The following is a 19,730-nucleotide window of genomic DNA, read 5'->3' as shown; positions in this document are numbered from 1 at the left end:
CTCTAGCATCTGGTTCCACCCCCTCTTTCTGCCGCTCACTAGAAAACAAAAAGGCTTCTAAGGGATAACAATAAGATAAGATAAAAAAAAAACCAGTACGCAATAGGTCAAAACAAGCAAACAAACAAAGAAGAAAAAGAGCCCAAGAAACAGGTATAGATCCAGAAGCCCTCTCATTTTCACATTCAGGAATCTGATTTAAAAAAAAATTAAACTGGAAGCCAAAACACATACACAAAGGATCTACAATGTAAAAAGAAATAAAATAAAATATTAAATTCAATAACAACAACAATAATAGTAAAGCAGCCCTGAAATGACGTTATGAGACAAGTAACCTCCCAAGACACCATTAGATTCATTGAATTTGTTTTCTGTTGGCCATCCACTGCTAGGCTTGTGTTAAGAACAGTTCGTTTTCCCAGTGAGATTCCCTCAGAGAAAACAAAATTTTCCTTTGCAAGTGATTATCACTTTGCAAGGGATAGTGTCTGGGTTAGGTGTAGGGTCACATGTCTACTTCTTTCAGCCCTGAACACCACCTGGTGCAGACCTGTGTAGGTTGCGTGCATGCTGTCTATGCTGCCTTAGTCTCTGTGAGTTCCTATGTGTGTTAGACAGATCGACTTCAAGGGCCTTGTCCCTTTAGTGTCCTCCATCCACTCTGGCTGTTACACTCCTACTGCTCTCTCTTTTGCAGCATCCCCTGGGCCCTGGGCTGGGAGGTGGGGGCTGATGGAGACATCACCTTTCGGGCTGAGTGTTCCAAGACCTTCTACTCTCTGCCTATTGTCTGGATGTGGGTCTCTGTGTTTGTCCCAATTGCTGTAGGAGGAGACTTCTCTGACTATGAATGAGCAAGGCAGTTAGCATAATTGTCTTTCTGGGTCTGGGTTAAGTAAGATTCTTTTATAGTACCATCCATTTACCTTTAAATTGCACGGTTTCATTTTTTTTAACATCTGACTAATATCCTATTGTGTAAATGTACTACATTTTTTTTTAATCCACTCCTCTGTTGAGGGACATCTACGTTGCTTCAAATTTTTGGCTGTAATGAATAGAGCCTTGATGAACATGGTTGAGCAAGGGTCTCTGTGTTAGAATGAAGTGACATTTTTGGGTGTGTGCCCAGGAGTGGTTTAGCTGGATCTTGAGGTAAAGCAATTCCCATCTTTCCGAGGAACTGCCACACCTATTTATGTAGTGACTGTACAAGTTTGCACTCCCACCAACAATGGATAACGTCCACCTTACTCTATATTCTTGCTAGCATGTGCTGTCACTTGTTTTATTGGTCTTAGCTATTCTGATGGGTTGTAAGACACATTCTCAGAGTAGTTTGATTTGCATTTCCTTGATGACTAAGGATGTTAAACATTTCTTTAAGTGTTTCTCAGTCATTTGAGTTATCTCTATTGAGAGTTCATTGTTTTGATATGTACCCCATTTTAAAATTGGGCTATTTGCTTTTCTTGATATCTAGCTTCTAGGTATATATATTGATATTCACCGTCAGTCAGATGTGAGTTGATAAAAGTATTTTCCCATTCTGTAGGCTACCATTTTTTCTAAGTGATGATGTCATTGTCCATTCAGACACCTCAGTTTCATGAGGTCCTATTTATTAATTGATTATCTTAATGTTAATGGTGGGTGTTCTGCTCAGAAAATGTTTTCATGTGCTATTCCCCACTCTCTTTTCTATCAGGTTCATGTATTTGGTTTTATGTTGAGGTCTTTGATCTATTTGGAGTTGAGTTTTGTGCGGAAGAATAAGTATGGATCTGTTTGCATTCTTTTGCACGCAGCCATTGAGGTTGACCAGCACCATTGGTTGGAAATGCTATCTATTTTCCAGACTTCTCTATCAATTATCAGGTGTCTGTAGGTGTGTGGATTTATGTCTAGCTCTTCAATTAGACTCCATTGACTCACATGTCTGTTTTTGTGACAGGCCTTTGCCATTTTTATAACACAGCTCTGTAGTACAATTTGAGGTTGGAGATGGTAACACTACCATCAGTTCTTTTATTATTCAGGATTTTCTTTTTTTAGCTATCGTGTGTGTGTCTGTGTGTCTGTGTGTGTGTGTGTGTGTGTGTGTGTGGTGTGGTGTGTGTGTGTCTGTGTGTGTTTGTATGTGTGTGTGTCTGTGTGTGTTTGTGTATGTATGTTCTGTTATAAAGCTGAAAACTATCCTTTTGAGATCTGTGAGGAATTTTGTTGGCATTTTGATGGGGATTGCATAGATTTTGTAGATTGCTTTTGGCAGGATGGCCATTTTGACTACATTAATCCTACTGATCCATGAGCATGGGGCATCTTTCCATCTACTTATATTTTCTTCAATTTCTTAACATTTTTATCATCTAAGTGTTTCACTTGTTGGTTAGAGTTACCTCAAGATATTTTATATTTTTGAGGGTACTGTGAAGGGTGTTGTTTTTCTGATTTATTATTTTCTGTATCCCACTTTTCATTTGTCTACATGAAAGCTAGCTATTTTTCTCTGTTGATTTTGCATCCAGGCCCTTTTCTGAAAGTGTTTATCAGCTGTAGGAATTTTTCAGTGGAATTTTTAGAATAACTTACTTATACTATCTTATCATTAACAAATAAGCATGCTTTGACTTCTTCCCTTCTGATTTATATCCCCTGATATCCTTCAGTTTTCTTCTTGCTCTTCAAGTACTATATTGGATAGGTATGGAGAGAGTGAACAACCTTGTCTTATTTCTGATTTTAGTGGAATTGCATTGAGTTTCTCTCCATTTAAATTAATGTTGGCTATGTGCATTGCTGTGTTGAGGTATGCCCCTTGTGTGCCCAATCTCTCCCGGACTTTTATTATGAAGGGATTTGGGATTTTGTCAAGGGCTTCTAATGAATTGATTATGTGTTCTTTGTCTTCCAGCATGTTTATATGACAGATTGCATTTCTCCATTTACATAAGCTGAGCCATCTCTGCGTGTCTTGATCACAGTGAATGATCTTTGTGATGTGTTTTTAGATTCAGTTCACAAGTATTTTGTTGACTATTTTTTTTGCATTTATGTTCATAAGGGAAATTGGTCTGTAATTCTCTTTCTTTGGTGGGTCGTCACGTGGTTTGGGCCATTTGGTTTATGACCAACACTTCTCTCTTTAGTTTTTGTCTGAATGACCTGTCTGTTGGTGAGAGTGGAGTATTGGATTCCCCCACTGTCCATGTGTAAAGGTCAGTATGTGACTTAAGTTGTATTTGTGTTTTTTTTATGAACTTGGGTTCCCTTGTGTTTGTTGCCTAGATGTTAAAAATTGTAGGATTTTTGCAATTTGGTAGATTTTTCCTCTGATGAGAATATAGTAGCCTTCCCTATCTCCTTTGATTAGTTTTGGTTTGGTCTAATTTGTCAGATATTAAAATGATTACACCAGTTTACTTCTTAGGTCCATTTGCTTGAAATATCATTTTATATCCTTTTACCCTTAGGCAATGTCTATCCTTGATGTCAAGGCGTGTAATTGCACGCATCAGATCGATAACATTCTTCCTGCCTTTGTCTTTTTATTAGGGGAGTTGAGACTATAGTGGGTGTTATCAATTAGCAATGCTTGTTGATTCCTGTTATTTTGTTGTAGGGTGTGTGTGTGTGTGTGTGTGTGTGTGTGTGTGGTGTGGTGTGTGTGGTGTGGTGTGCGTGTGTGTGTGTGTGGTGTGTGTGTGTGTGGTGTGTGTGTGGTGTGTGTGTGTGTGGTGTGTGTGTGTGTGGTGTGTGTGTGGTGTGTGTGTGTGTGGTGTGTGTGTGGTGTGTGTGTGTGGTGTGTGTGGTGTGTGTGGTGTGTGTGGTGTGTGTGTGTGTGTGGTGTGTGTGTGGTGTGTGTGTAGTGTGTGTGTGTGTGATGTGTGTGTGTGTGGTGTGTGTGTGTGTGTGGTGTGTGAGTGTGTGTGTGTGTGGTGTGTGTGTGTAGTGTGTGTGTGTGTGGTGTGTGTGTGTGTGTGTAGTGTTCCCCTCTTTTGATCTACTGGCCTGGGATTACTTATTGCTTGTGTTTTCTTGTATGCGGTTAAACTTTTTATGTTGCAGTCTTCCCTTTAGTGCTTAAATTCGGTTTTTTATGAACTGTATTATTGTCTCCATCTGTAATGATTGCCAGTTTTGTTGGGTATAATAGGCTTGTATCTGTGATGTTTTCTAGAGTATGTTTCACAACTTTCAAGACCCTTCTGGCTTCCAGAGTCAACATTGAGAGAACAAGTATTATTCTAATAGGTCTCCTTTTATATGTTACTTGGCCTTTTTACCCTTTGCAGTTTTTAATATTTTTCTTTGTTCTGTTTATTTAGTGTTTTGATTATTATGTGTTGAGGGGACTTTTCTGGTCCATTCCTAGGTTAGGGGAATTTTCCTCAATGTTTTTGCTGAAAATATTTTTTATGACTTTGACCTGGATTTCTTCTCCTCTTTATATATATTATTTCACAATAGTCCCAGGTTTCCTGGATGTTTGGTTCTAGGATTTTTTTTATTTAACACTTTCGTTGACTGCGATGTCATGTCTTCAATGTCAGAGCTTCTTTCTTCTATCTCTTTTATGATAGCAGTGAAGCTTACCTACTAGATTCTTGTTCAAGTTCCTAAGTTTTTCATTTCCAGATTTTCCTCAGTTTTTTTTTTTTTATTAATCAGCATTTTCACTTTCATGTCAGGACTGGAAGTATTTTATTCACTGCCTTCCATTGTTTATGTTTTTATACATTTATTAATTTCCTCTTTAAGGATCCCTAACGTATTCATAAAGGCTATTTCAAGGTCTTTGTCTTTGCTATGTTGCAATTCTCAGGCCCTACTATGGTAGGGTTGCTGAACTCTAGTGGAAACACAGTGTACTGGCTGTTATTGATTGTGGTTTTACACTGGCACCTAGGCCAGTGACAGTAAGTCTAGGTGTTGATATCTGGTCTTGTCTTTGTTGGGTGGGTATTTTGTTTCAAGTTTTCTCTCATCCTGTCTAGTTTCTAGGAGGGTGTCATGGTTATGTGATGCTGGTAGGGAATTCTCAGATCCTTCTAGGGGTGGCCACTGGGGGGTTCTGGGTAAAATATTTGCCTAAGTATTGGGAGCTGACACTTATGAATGAGGACAGGCTGACAGTGGGGTCTTGAGGAGACCCACAGGAGGGAGGGAAGCAGGATGTTCACCAATATTTGCTTAGTTCCCTGGGCGTAGGGTAGAGGGTAAGGGGATCCACAGCTGATAGTTTCTTACAGGGACAGGAATGAGACTGGGGGATTGGATTTGGGAGAGCTGAGGTAGAAAGAAGATTTTAAGCTAGCCTACCTGCTTCCATGACTACAGCAGTGTGTGGGTTCCCAGGAATGCCTGCTGGGATTGGGGGTTGAGACAAGTGCTCAGTCAGGGAAGGGAGGATAGGGGGAAGATCTGTGTGATCCACTGGAGATATGGGCTGAGGGAGAAGGGAGGCCAAGCAGGTGGTCTGCCACAGAGTTGAACATGAGACTGAAGGATTGGATTTCGAGGGGAGGAGGAAGAGGTGACCATCCATAGTTAACCTGACTGTCTCCCTCCCCATGCACTTGGCTACCCTCTATCTTTGTCCAACTTGGGAACAAATACTCTTGGCCCCTCTCCCTTGTTCCTTTCCCCATTTTCTCTTGTCCTCTGTCTCCTGCCTTTGTCTCTTATTCCATGCTTTTTGTCCCTCTGGGGCACATAAATACCTTTGTGCTGAGAACTCGGCCCTGGGGGGTCCTGAACTGATACCAGTTTTTTACATTCCTACCCACATTTTCTGCTTTTACACATTTTCAAATTATGTACTTATTAACAAGTTACCTTTTAATAGAGTTGCTCTGTTAACTTTAAGTTCATTCTTAGATTTTAAAAACAAAGATCTGTTTTTTGTTTTTTTATTTTTGTTTTTGTGAAGTGTTTCACACCATTTACAATGGGGAACACAGAATACAGTTTATTGCTTTGAGATTGACTTATTTGTTTAGAGCAGTGGTTCGCAACCTGTGGGTTGCAACCCATTTGGTAGTAGAATGATGCTTTCACAGGGTCACCTAAGACTATCAGAAATATCAGATATTTACATTATAATTCATAATAATAGCAAATTTAAGTTATGAAGTAGCAATGATAATAATTTTATGGTTGGGGTCACTGTAACATGAGGAACTGTATTAAAGGGTCACAGTGTTAGGAAGGTTGAGAACTACTGATTCAGAGAGATAAGCCCTGTGAGCTTTGATATGATAGTCCCGGCGTGTTGTGTCACCTGCTGCCATTAATGCCATGTTCCTTTCTTCTCTCTTCCCAATCACAGCATGTGCATTCCGGTACAATGGGCTCTCCTTTGTCTACCTTATCTACCTCTTGCTCATTCCTCTGTTCTCAGAACCAACCAAAGCGACGATGCAAGGTAAGGCCCTTTATTGGTCCGTGACAGAGTTATAAAGCTTGGATGTGCTTTTTTCAACTCCTGGGGTTTGTCTTTATTCAGGGAGAAGGACATTATCTGGGCAGCAGGAGTGGGTATACAGTGATGGAACCACTATCAAGTAGAACAGAATGAGATTTGTTCGGGTTACACACGTCATTGTTCCGTACACAGCCATTCTCCCCACAACAGGTCCTAAATAGACCAGACAGAAAATCTGGAATTCTGTGGTTAATGAAAACTAACTCAGAGTATTGTCAGTTAAAGTAAGGCTTGTAGTATGGCAAAGCTAGCATATGCATTTAGAGTCATTGAAAAGAACGAAGCAACATGGGGCCCACTGGAGCCTTGTGTTGAGAGAACTGGGTAGGAAGCCTGGTTTTCTGCCATTCCTTGTTGGTCCAATAGTTGAGTTTTTTGTTTGTTTGTTTTGCTTTTTAAAAATATATTCCTTAGGAATACAATGAGAGCAGAAAGCAGTACCTTTAGTATCTAAACCAGGTTCCCCTGAAGCTTTAAATACTTGTTTATTGTTCCGTGAGGCAGGGAAAAGAACAGTGACTGCTTCCTGAGGATCTAATTAGGTAGCACCGTCTGGGCTGTGATTGAACTTAATAGAAATTCTTCTACAAATACGAAAATGAACCTAGTGAAATAAACTGTTTTTGTAACATGTTGCCATTACTAGGAAAAAGGACTGTGCCAAACACTGTAGGTGAGTGACATAGCTGTGTGTTTCCATGACAGGAAAAGGAAAAGTCAGCTTGTCCTGACCTTCAGTGGCGTGAGAAAGGCCATTGGTGGTAACTGCCTTTTAGTGATGGGCTCTTTTGGAGAAACAGCAAAGACAGTGTACGAACGTCATCTTTCTCCTCCTTCCTGATTATGGGATTTGGATACTGCTTTGCCCATTTATTCTAGATGTTAGAGCTTCAGATGTTATGCCTATTTCCCTGGCCCAGAACATTCCATTCTAGCTCTGGATTACGTGCTCAATAGACCAAGTTACGAAAAAGCTGTAGAAACAGAAGTTTATGCAGATCCTTATTAAACAACAAATTCAGTGTTCATGGGACTCCATTCACCACAACCTCACTCCAGAGAGTTCAATGTAGGATTTCTGACCTCAGAAATGAGATTGTTATATACAGGTCACTCCTGTTCCAGGGTTTGAAATGAATGCTGCAAAGAAAGGTTTTGCGAGCATTCAGAGCACAGTGCTTTTACAGTGGGTGCTTTTATATGTCCCCTTGAATTGTCTGTTGCTCTTACATCAGTAGAGGCTCCTGTTCTATGTGGAGATCAAGTAAATAAAATTGTCTTCGCTCTTGTGTGACAGCTCTTAGATTTTCTTTTTTATCCCCCTCCCCCAGTCAATAACCCAGGATCTCTAACAGTTTTAGAGGCGTCCACTGGGCTAAACCCAGTACACTGGGCCCTGACACTATCAGAATTTGGCATATACAACATAGAATCAAAAACCAACAAAATCCTGCACATGTGCAGAAACACCCTGTGAATGAAGAGTAACAAGGTCAGTGGCCAAAGAAGACCACAGGTGCCTGCTGATTCTGGACCCATTGGAAGAGAAGGGCAGAGCAGGCTTACTAGGAAATCCCTACATCCGCATTCGGAAGTAGCATCCTGGTGTTTCATTCTCCTTTTTCCTGCGTTTTAGCACCAGGAAACATGACTGATGTTAACATAACCTCATCTGTTTGTTTGCTTCTATAATGTACATGATTCTTTTCCCTGACCTACAGGACTCAAAAAAAAAAAAAAAAAACAAACAAACAAACAAACAAAAAACCACGATGCATTTCTAAAGACTGTGTGGAAAGCCAGGGTGGGTTAGACATTCATGGTTGGTGTGAGGGCCTGCACGGAGCTGATGGGCTCAGGCTGTCAGAGAGGAACAACCTGGCTTCTCAGGACAGGGCTCAGGTTCAAATGTACCAAGCCATGAAAGTCTGGGTTCATAACCACATCTCAAGAGTCAACTGATAGGTACATGAGCCAAAGGTTCTCATCAAGTTCTGCACTGTACCTCCTGGAAAACCCATGTCCAAGTCCACATGTGAATTTGAATTGGTACCAAGTATGCCTCGCCAGGATCCTGTATCAATAAGACATGCCAAACTAGACATAAGATCCTCACATATGGGGACTGCTCCTGTGCTTTCTGCTCTGTCTTCTACTTGTGTGGATGGACGTCTTTGCTTTTGTGATTGGGCTTCCTCCCAGTGTGCTTACAGAGAAGCCCAGTGTGTGGGGGAACATCAGTATTATGCATTCACTTGTAAATTCTTTGATGCAGTTCTTAGACTGATCCCGAATGGACAATTGTGGGTGTTAGGATAGAAGCATCTACCTATCTTGAGCTTGGCATCTGACCCAAATCAGGAATGAGTATAGTTATTTTATAAAAGGATATTAAATACGAGAAATCCATTAAAAGCGATAAGAAAATCAAGAGCCTGGGCAGAATGTTGAAACAGCATAGACATATCAGCCAGGCAGTATGTTTTGTGTGTGTGTGTGTGTGTGTGTGTGTGTGTGTGTGTGTGTGTGCGTGTGTGCATGCATGTGTGCTTTAGTAACAGAACCATTGGAAACTCCTGGAACCACAGAATGCCAGACAACCTGTCTGTATGTAAATCAGCATTGCTAGTCATCCTTACTACGGGGTGTGTCATTCAGGTACAGTGGTCGGAGGAAAGGGCTCATGGTATCTGGTGGCTTAGGGAAAATAGTCTTCATTGTCATTGTTTTTAACATGGCTGAATATTTGTAGTTCCTCAAGGATGTGAGTTCTCAACTGTTCTTCCAGGAGAATCTCCTCCAGAAGTCTCCTACTTTGTCAGATTGTTGTCTTGTACAGTATGCGGAGTCAAATAGCGTGCTTTGTATATTACCTGGGTTCAGATCCTTGCTGATGCCTGCACAGAATGGACAAATACAGCAGGTGTACAGCTCTCTACCTCTATACTCACAAGCCACTTTCTTTTGACCCTGCTCCCTACCCTGGATTTCTCAAGCAATGGCTCCTTACCATCTAGTGTGTTCTGTATGCTCGCAAGGGCTCCTCATCAAAGCCCTCTTCCCTATATCAAGCTCTTCGAGCTTCACTAACATTATTTTTCTATCATCCACAAGGCAAAGAACAGCAGGTTTCAAATAAACCACCTTGCCCTGAGCTTCACTGGAGACTGAGCAAGCCTTAGGCCTTGGAGGTCACCTAGATTGATACAGTGTGCTTTTGCTCTCCTGTGCATGAACATCAAGATGGTGGGGACACACTACTATGTTGACCGTTGTGCCTGGTTTGTGGGAGACAACTGGACAATGTTTAAAGAATGAATGAATTTACCCCAGTGTCTTGTGCTCGGGAAGCATTTGTGAACATAGCTACCCTCACCACGATCTCTGTAACAGCAAAATCATGGGATAGTTTATTGCACACACAGGTCCTCTGGAGACAGAAACACAGGGTACAACAGGCCACGTGACTGCTGTTTTCAATTTCATTAGGATCAGAGAATCGTGAGTAATTGAAGACATCAAGTCTGCTAAAATGTTTTATGTGTTCAATTACAATGATGGGCATTTTATTTAAGCATGTGATACCGGAGGAGAGGAAATGAGATTTTTCTTGCTGCTCATAAACAGAGTGCGTTGGGTTAAGGATTGAGACAGGTCTCTGTTAAATTCTTTAACAAGTGTGTAATTAACATCACATGGCCCAGTGTTTCAAATTTGGGACGTGCTAGGTCCCTCATCCAGGTACACAACGGGTTTCTTAGACTGTGTAGTCTGAGGACAGTGTGCTGGTAAACGCGGTTCGTATTTTGCTCAGATGGGAGATGAGTGTTTAAAACATGTGGTTTGAAAGACGACCGCAACAAGTGATCATCAAACACAGAGTTTTGATACTCATTATTATTTGTTTCAGTGTCAGAGTAAAGCTAGATCCAAGCATCTGGCTATAGCTAATCTCCACTGAAAACATGTATAAGTTCTTTCCAAACAACAGCAAAGTGTTGAGTGATTTTCTAGGTTCCTTAATGTTTGGCTCTTAGATATCTGATAATATATTTAGACTAACTGGCCTATTTAATCGAGAGCAAGAAGCAGCAATGTCTACTAAATACATCTGATTATTTTCACACATCAGTTAATTTAATTCTCTCAGTGAACTCTTGACTGACATACTATATTACTGAAAACACTATTACATGGTGCCAGAGAGATGGCTAGACATCTGGAGCACTTGTTCTTGCAGAAGACCTGGGTTCAATTTCCAGCACCACATGGTGGGTCACAACCATCTGTAACTTGAGTTCCAGGGGATCTGATACCTTCCTCTGACTGCTGAAAACACCAGCAACATAAGCACATATAGGCAAAACATTCATACCCATTAAATAAATATATAGATGACAGACAGACAGACAGATAGATATAACTATATTGTCTATATTGCAGGTGGAGGCAGAGTCTAGGTGGGTTGACAGTAAGCCCAGGATACTGTGCGCATGCTCTGGCTATTGGTCTTTATGATGTTCTGAGTCAAGCCCTGGTCAGAACTTAGTTCTCTGGGGTTTCAGAAGGAAAGAAGGAAGCCAAGTTAGTTAGTGAATACTTTTGGCTGATAGCTAATTTGACTCTGAGCACACAGGTCTGGAAAGACATTATGAGTATACTTAAGGGAGGCATTGTGACATATTGGTGTGGATTGATGGCTTATATGTACCTTACATAGACAACATATCACATTAAGTATGACCAGTTTTGCCTTTCCACAGATGTTAATCAAAAGATTTTCATGAGGCACCGTGTTGAGTTTTGTGGAGGACGAAGAGGTGTAGAAAGACTGGCATTTCCCTGGAGTGGGTCTTTTACACCCTGCGTTTTATGCAGTTGGTTGAGTGTTGGCTTTCCCAGTCTAACTGCTTTTGGAATCTGCCTCCTTAACCCTAGCTAAGCTGTTACTTTCATAAGGTGATTTCAGGGTTCTCCTTTGTGTCTGTCTGGAGACAAGAGAATGAAAGCTGTAATGGAGAACTGCTGTCCCCATGAGAGGAGTCTGATTCAGGGAGCATTCACAGTCAAGCTGGATATGGATAAAATGGGCCACTAAATGGGTTGTGTTGATTTCAGAAGAAAAGGGCAGAGTTCTTTGTACAAATCAGCATCTGGAGGTCACTGCTCAATGTGAGGGAGACAGTTTAATGTTGACTGGGATGAGGGCCATAGTGCTGACACACATGACAGATGTATGTACTGCCATGATGCTTGCGTGGATGGATACATGTGATCTCGCTTGTCATCAAATGGAACATGCAGGTGGGAAGGCAGCACCCTGAGGCACTAGTTGATTCTAGAACTACCAGAGGCCAAACAGTATCCTCAAGATCCCGCTCAGATTCTCCTGTGGTCAGACGCTCTGCTGGTGGATAGCAGTAAGTGATGCAGGCAACTTTCATTGCCATCTGCTACAAGCCAGACACTGTGGATTAATAGGCAATTGTTCTAGTACAATTAGAAGTAGGCCCACAGTCTGGGGAGGGAGGCACACATCCATCTGCAGTGCGGTATTTGCAGCATTGGAAATCGCTGTCTGCTTGCGTAGTCTCCAGCGAGTCATTTTTGTTCCTCTTTGTCTTTATGAGTACAACCATACTCATGGTGACAGTATGGGCATATGTGTTAGGTGGGGCTGGATATGGGGCTAAAGTGGCTGTGTGTACACCCTGCAGCCCATCCCTGTCTCTGTCTGTCTTTCTGTGTCTGTCTTTCTCTCTGTCTCTCTGTCTCTGTTTCTCTCTCTTTCTGTGTCTCTCTGTCTCTCTCTTTTTCTGTCTGTCTGTCTGTCTGTCTGTGTGTCTTTCGCTCTGTCTCTGTTTCTCTTTCTGTGTCTCTCTCTGTTTCTCTTTCCGTGTCTCTCTATGTCTTTCTCTCTCTCTCTCTTTCTGTCTGTCTCTGACTCTCTCTCTCTCTCTCTCTCTCTCTCTCTCTCTCTCTCTCTCTCGCTCTCTCTCTCTCCAGCTGCTCTAAAAGGAATGGCAACCTCTGTACTCAGTCTTTCAGTGGACCTTTGGCCCTCTAACAGAATCTCAAGGTGTATGGGTTCCTGGAGAATGATGGATCCCTAATTCTTCCCCAGGGAAACTTATGGAATGCAAGTTACCAGACACCAAGACATCATCTGGCTTAGATGACGTATTCCTGTCTGTTCAGAGGGTCTACCTTAACCAAGCAGGCCTCATCTACCACCCCCTGCCCCGCATCCTTTAACTTGCACATTAGCAAGATTCCCTTCTCTAGACTGTAGCATCCCCCTGCCCCATGCCACCAGTGTGCACTCAGAGACAGAGTGGCTACAAGACATGAAACCTCCCCTTTCTGCAAAACTTCTAACTCTCCTTAGAGCCCTGATGTGCTGTTTGTCTCTCTGTCCACACCATTAGTAACTATTCTAATCAACCTCTTACCCAAAAGGGCGATCCACTTTAGCATCTACCCTGAACTGCAAACCTAAACCCTTTTGATAAGAACTTTACACCCAGAGGTGGAGGACAGACAGGGACATCCAGGGACTGTGAGTTTTCTGTGCTCCAGGATGGTGGCAGCTCCAATGTGGAGTTGGGAGAACACAAAGAACAGCCCATTTGTTGTCAGTGCCAGAGGGTTGCCAAGGGAATAGCAGGAGAACTCCAGAGTGCCAGCTTTTGCAGGCTTTGCTGAAGGGTTTTTGGATGTGTGGCTTATAGAGATATTGCTTACCTTCTTATTTAGGATAACTATGAATAGCTTTTCTCTTTTGAATGAATTTTGTTTTCTTACTTGAACTGAGAGAGTGGCTCCTCTGATTCATTCACTCACATTTACACCCAAACATCGTCACTGGTATCTTCCGTGCTTGAGGGATCTCTTGCAGCATTTGGGAAGGCAGGGGCAGAGAAGGGTAGAAAATGAGGGAATTTGCTGTGTTCTGTTGACCACCATAAGCAGGTACAATTTACAGCAGGCCAGGTCAACGCTTGTAAACTTTTGCCTAAGTCGTCTTACAATGATCAAAAAGAAGAATGTATTTTACTTTATGTAACTCTGACTAGGACCCTACTTCAGCAGGAAGTAATACTAATCTTCTAAATTATATAAACATATATAACTCATATGTTTACATTATATTTATTTTATAATATTTGATTATTAATTAATGACATAATCTTATAAATCTTTTTAATCCCCTATACGCATCCAAATTACCTTATTCCTAGGTCCTTACCCAGGTTACACTTAGCCAGAATAGTAACAGCACCCTGAGAAAAGAAAAATGGCATTCAGTTTCTCTACTTAAAGAGGCAAAGAGGTCTGCAACTTGTAAAGCTGTGTTTAGACATCAGAACGGAAATAGTAGCAGATATTTAAAACAGCCTGCATCTGGTTTTTGTTATAAATAGTCTTTAGACCATTAGGTTCATTATTACTATGTTTTACTATGTCATAATAAACCAAATGGCAAGAAAGTATTTAATTGGATAAATTACTTGCTAAGTGTTTTATTGCCAATAAGATCAGCTCACCACCCAAAAGGGTGCTAATCCAAGTAATTAGAAGTTCGTGTTTCTATTTTTGAAATTGGCTATAGGATGTTTAGGGTTTCTGTCCTTTTGTAGGATGGGGCAGATTATTATCCCATTACTGCTGTGAATTTGGCATGCGGGCAGCCAACGGGACTTTTAGGCAACATAATTCTTGGTCCAGGAAACAGCAGGTTGCGTTAGTGCATGACAATAGAAAAGATTATGAAAGTCCCAAGCGTTTCTTTACTTGGCTCTGACAAGCGGTATCTATGAAACAGACCCACTATTTTGATTGTAATGTATTATTCACTTGAACTGATTGCAGTTTCTTGATCCGCCCTTCATGTTATGATGCTTTGGCTAGTCACGGACATTTCTCATCATCTTCCTGGTTCAGACCGTGTGTGAGGCTGCAATGGTGAGCAGGACACAGCTCAGAACACAGCCCCACCACCTGCTGGCTCTGCACTGTTGGGCAAGCTACCAAAAATGTCAGCTTTCCGTATTCTATGTCTGCCGAGCTTGGCATGAGCCAGGTTTGTGATGTATGCTCTGGAGATGCAAGAAAGGCTGCAGAGAAGTTTTCTGGCTTTCTGCTTGGGTGACCAAATGGCCAAGAACAAAGCTTTAAGTTGACTCAGAGCTTCAGGGTTTCCTGCCCATAGTCTGCTCTCTCCATTGTTTTGTGCAGGGAGGAAGGAAGAGAGAGCATCAGAGGGGTGTGAGCTATGATAGAGGAGGATGCTTTTCTCTTGGAGGCTAGTGGGCTTTAAGATATAAAATGGAAAGGCATACTCCGAGTGAGTGCTCCCTTTAACACGACCACACCTCCTAATTCTCCACTGGCAAGGTTAGCAACAGGAACCATCGCTCTCCTCTGACTTTAAAAAACTCATTTTCCACTTAAGAATATTTTACTGAACGTGTTTTACTCACATATTATTTGAGTCTTTTTTTTTAAAGTTTTGGAGCTAGCTTGCTTTAGAACCTGTAAAAAGTCTAAGTTTGAATTTGCTTAGTAGCTGGGATGGATGCATTATTTGTGCAATTCCTCTTACACATATCCATAAACCTAGACTGGAACAGATGTATGGGGAGGAAAATCTCAAGATAAAACCTTGCATTGAGCTCTCAGGCAAGGCTACCTATAATTACAGGAAGAGTAAGCAGGTGGTAGCACGCTTGCTAGAATCCAGGCAAGCACTCTTCTACCCTTAGTCCTTACACACCTTCAGAGCCTACTGAGTAATGCTGGAAGCTGATAGTCTAAGAAGTTAATTTACTGAGGGAGCGCTTCTACTATGAATAATGCAGTGGTCCGTGGAGATATTCCCTGCCCCCTGTATGCTCTTAGAAACGACAGTAAAATTAAGGGCAGGCATTATGCGTGCCCTCTCCTTCCATTGGAACACATAAGTAGACAATTATGTTTTCAGTATTGAGCAGGAGTGAATGCTGGCATAAAGCATGCATTTGTTTGCGTTGGCTCAATGGTTGCTGAGCATCTGAAGTGTGCTGTGCAAATGACTCGGTAGTGGAGCCGCCGTCCTTTCCATCTCGCAGCTCTGGAGGGAGACCCTCCTTCTCGCCTTTCCTTTATCTAGTTTTTGATTTTGTGTATGTGTACGTTCTACACTGGGTTGCAACTGCTATGAACTTTGTGAGGTGGTTCAGAATAGGTCATCACAGTCCCCTCTGACAACCCAGAAAAGGGGCTATCCTGTTTTAAGACGTGGCATGTGATAGCTGACATGATGGCATATGTTACGGTGTGCTGTGTCACCCACTCATTCTTCTGTCTCTGATGAAATACTCAACCTACAACAAACAGGAGAGGTTTAGCTTGGCTCATGGTTTCGAAGGTTTCAGTCCAGGGTTGGGTAACTTTGTTTCTCTTGGGCCTGGAAAGATGCAGCAGAGCATAGTGAGAGAGTGTGGTAGAGGATGTTCTTACTTGACAGCCAGGTGGGAAGAGGAAAACAGAAAGATACAGGGCCCATCGACTAGATCCCTACCTCCTAATGTTTTGACCACCTCCAGCGGGTGCTGTGGAACAGAGACCAAGCTTTCAACACATGACCCCTTAGAGGACACCCACCCAATTGTACAGCTAACCTCTTAGACTGAGCTGTTGCCGCCATGATGGTTGTCCAGCTCTCCCTTTCCAGGGTCTTAGACCTCACAGGAACAGGGCCCGAGTATGGGAGTATGTATGTGTTCAGAACTACATGTAAAGGTCAGACTTTAGGGTGTCTTTCTGTCTTCCACAGCAGTCTGTCCAGCCTTATCTGAGCTCCTTTGGGAATGTATAAAGGAATGGCACAATCAAATATCAGCCTTGTCACCCCATCACAGCTTTCCTGGGGACACATGGTATCTGCAAAATGACAACTGTTCAAATGCCAGGGAGGTTGGAAAACTTTGTCTCCAGTTGTTTGTGGGAATGTCCTGACTCTTACTGTAGTGAATTCTTGCCCAGATTCCTCACCATTTAAGAAGCAGACATTGACCCTCCTTCTGCCTGGGCTGTTAGCAGCAGAAGACTCATTTATATCAATAGCATCTCAGCTGAAAAGGTCTACTTCATCCCAGGCTCTCCCTTTCTGCTTGTGAGTGTGGCTCCCATCTCCATGAATGGTCACTGTGAGTCTCATCATGTCCCCTTGCCTAATTCTAGGATAACTCTGCATGGCTCCTTTCTAGAGGGGTGTGTGTGCGCATGCTCATGTGTGTGTGTGTGTGTGTGTGTGGTGTGTGTGTGGTGTGTGTGCGTGTGTGTGTGGTGTGTGTGTGTGTGTGTGTGTGTGTGTGTGTGTGTGTGTGTGTGTGATATCATCTGGTTCATCTGCCATACTTAGTAACACCGTAACTTCTCATTCTGCAGTACCTTTCTTCTCTCCATGACAGCTTCTATCCAATCTCTTGTCCTGAGCATGTGCCTATTAAAGCATCCACTTGCGAGCCTATGTCTTGAGGGGTCTCTTTTCATAGGTACATTGGCAATCGAGTAAGTCTTACATGCTAGCATCCATCTTGAGATGCCCAGGACAGCAGCAGTAGGGACCACTGAGGTAGGGGACCCGGTCATAGAGGGAGGACAACACAGATCACAATCTACGTAGAGCCCTATCCAGGGGTAGGTGAAGACTGAATTCTGATTCTTCTTTTTGCTGATGACTGAAGATGAATGCTCTAGCTTCTCAGTGCATGACCTAGGATGTTAAGAAGGTCATTCATAAGGAGGCTGACCATGCATAAAACAGCACAGGGTTTTAGGAATATATTTTAGACTGATAAGCAATTTCTGAAAGAAGAGCCCTCGCCCCCAGCTGTTCCTAATGACCTCTTCATGTTCTATAATCCCTTGTGCGTCCTCTCAAACGTCCACGTGGGGGACTTCGTTTTCCTAAGACCCTTCCTTCCCACATTTTCCAACCTTCTTGAGTGTTTTCCCCTCAATTTCACACATCCAGCATTACTGTGGCTGGATCAGCATAGCAGATTCTGTTGTAGCCCTACCTGGGAGGGTCCTGGCTACTTTAATCTCCACAGGGCATCTCTTCCGTCTCGGACTAAGCAGTTGAGATGAGCCAAGGCTGCCTCCTCAAGTACTGAAAACTAGAAGGCCAGGGGTTGCTCTTGGAGCATTAGAGGTGGAATTATCAAGAACTGTCGAGGCACAGTCTGAGCAAACCCTGATCAGAGCTGGTGGGGCGGGGACCACCTGACTGGATGCTGCGTGGCACCATATGCCGTTCCTCCTTCCATAGCGAGTTGCTAGCTGCTTATGATACAGGCTAATTATTTATTTAGTGCCAGACTCCTGTAACAGCTAGCCACGGTCAGAAAGCAAAGGTGCTCTATCAGCGTTTTCATTGAAAACGATGCTTTTCAACGCTTGCCTAGTCCATCTCATCAAACACAGAACAGCGCCAAGGTGCTGCTTAGGCTGCAAATGGGCAGCAGCAGGTCTCTCTCATGGAAGCATATTATGCTAGTCATCAAATATTCAGCAGTCCCGGCTATAACAGAGGCTTGCTATAGGCCAGCACGTGCACTGCAGGGAATAAGGAGCCTAGCATCTGAAAACTGGGTGTGGGAGGGCTTTGTTCTGGGAAATGGGAGGCTGGCTAGTTGGAAGGGGGAATGATGGCTGAGTGGTTGCCTGGGAAATTAAAAAATATTTGTGGTCCATAGTTCTCTCACTTTTTGCTGTTGTATGTAATGTTCTGACACAAATTAAGTGTAAAATGTTGTACATTCATCTACATGGCAATTTAGCACAGGAAGAGAGATATGAATTAATTAAGACAAGTAGATACAATGTCAGTTTGTTCATCCATAACTAATATGGCTAATATGTCTGAGACATCTACATTTTCCAACTAACATGCTGGGAACTAGTAATGCAACCTAAAAAAAAATTGAAATAACTATTCTAATCTACACTTTCACTGTGTACAGAGTGACCTTGGGTTAGTCGTTTAACTTTGTAGAAGATACTTTGAAGCCTAAACACAGCTAAATTATCATTATTCGCAGATTCTGGAGACTGAATTCATCTCCTTGCTATATTTAGATTGTAACCTTCAAGTCAATATTCTAAGTGTCGTCAGAGTCACTTATAGGTGTGTCTAGAACCACAGAGATTTGACTTGCCTAATGCTTTTGCTGGGAAATGGGGACTGGCCAAGTGGAAGGAAAGGAGAGATTGGGAAATGGATTGGAAAATTACAAATATATGGGGGTATTTATACTGTGGTATTGTTCATGTGCTCTAAGAGGAAACCCCACTTCCTTAAATGCTGCATTTTCACATTGTATTGCTTTTTAGATAATTTCATATATTCAGTTGGTCGCCATGATGTATTGCTGTCCAGTGCTCCTGAGTATTAGCAGACCGTGGTCTGCCTTCGGCTCATACAACAATGCGGTTGGCTATAAGCCCACTGATGCCATTGAATCAACAGTGTGTATTAAAGAAGGTCCCTTTGAGCAAAGGTGCATAGTAACCACTTTTTTAAGTATTGAGAGGTCGATGAAATATAGCCTGAGGCTTGTGAGAACCCAGCCCCATGTTCCCCTCTAAGCAATGGTCAAGTGTTCTCTTAAGTCTGTTCACAGCTAATCCTGTGAGCTTCTCTGCACATGATAAGTCAACCAGACATGTTTTCTGCTAGAAGGTGAGTGCTGGTTAAGCGAAAACGAAAGACAGAAGAGGGAGAGAAATGTCTTACAACTTGCCAACTGTTTGGAATTTTCCCCAAGATGGGCTATCATTGTGGCAGCCTGGAGAGTAACGTGGCTTGGAAGACCCTCTGTCTTATGCTACCTGCTTCCTATTTTAGTGATGGACTCTGTTTATTTTGCATTTAGTAGTGTCTTCTGAGATCATGTCTGCTGAAAGTCTCAAATGTTCGGTTTAAGATTCAAGTCTAAATGAGGTTTAAATCATCACAGGGTTGACATGTACAGCAGTTTGATAAGGAGAATTGCGTGAAGTATTCACTTTTATTCCTTTATTTTTCTTTTCTTTTCTTCAAGACAATGTTTCTCTGTATAACCCTGGCCGGCCTGGAATTTACTTTATTAACCAGGCTGGCCCCAAATGCAGAGATCCCCCTGTTTCTGCCTTCCAAGTGCTGGGATTAAAGGTGTGCGCCACCACTGCCAGGCTCATTTTCCTTTTAATT

General features: G+C 42.3%; 1 protein-coding gene across 16 annotated transcripts in view; it reads left to right on the top strand.

The window, feature by feature from the left end:
* The window catches only part of Piezo2 (piezo-type mechanosensitive ion channel component 2), a 372,639-nt gene that overhangs the window by 65,291 nt on the left and 287,618 nt on the right, over positions 1–19,730 (top strand). For all 16 annotated transcript variants that reach the window (XR_015642301.1, XR_015642300.1, XM_087592762.1 and 13 more), the window contains 1 exon segment: positions 6,335–6,430. Coding sequence is in view for 14 of the 16 variants with exons in the window: in XM_087592762.1 (XP_087448888.1) it covers positions 6,335–6,430 (96 nt within the window). In the remaining 2 variants the exon portion in view is untranslated.

This window comes from Rattus norvegicus, chromosome 18 (assembly GCF_021556685.1).
Source record: "Rattus norvegicus strain SHRSP/BbbUtx chromosome 18, alternate assembly SHRSP_T2T, whole genome shotgun sequence".
Classification (NCBI taxonomy): Eukaryota; Metazoa; Chordata; class Mammalia; order Rodentia; family Muridae; genus Rattus; species Rattus norvegicus.
Note: the sequence above shows the minus strand (reverse complement) of the source record. Positions and strands in the feature narration are given on the sequence as shown.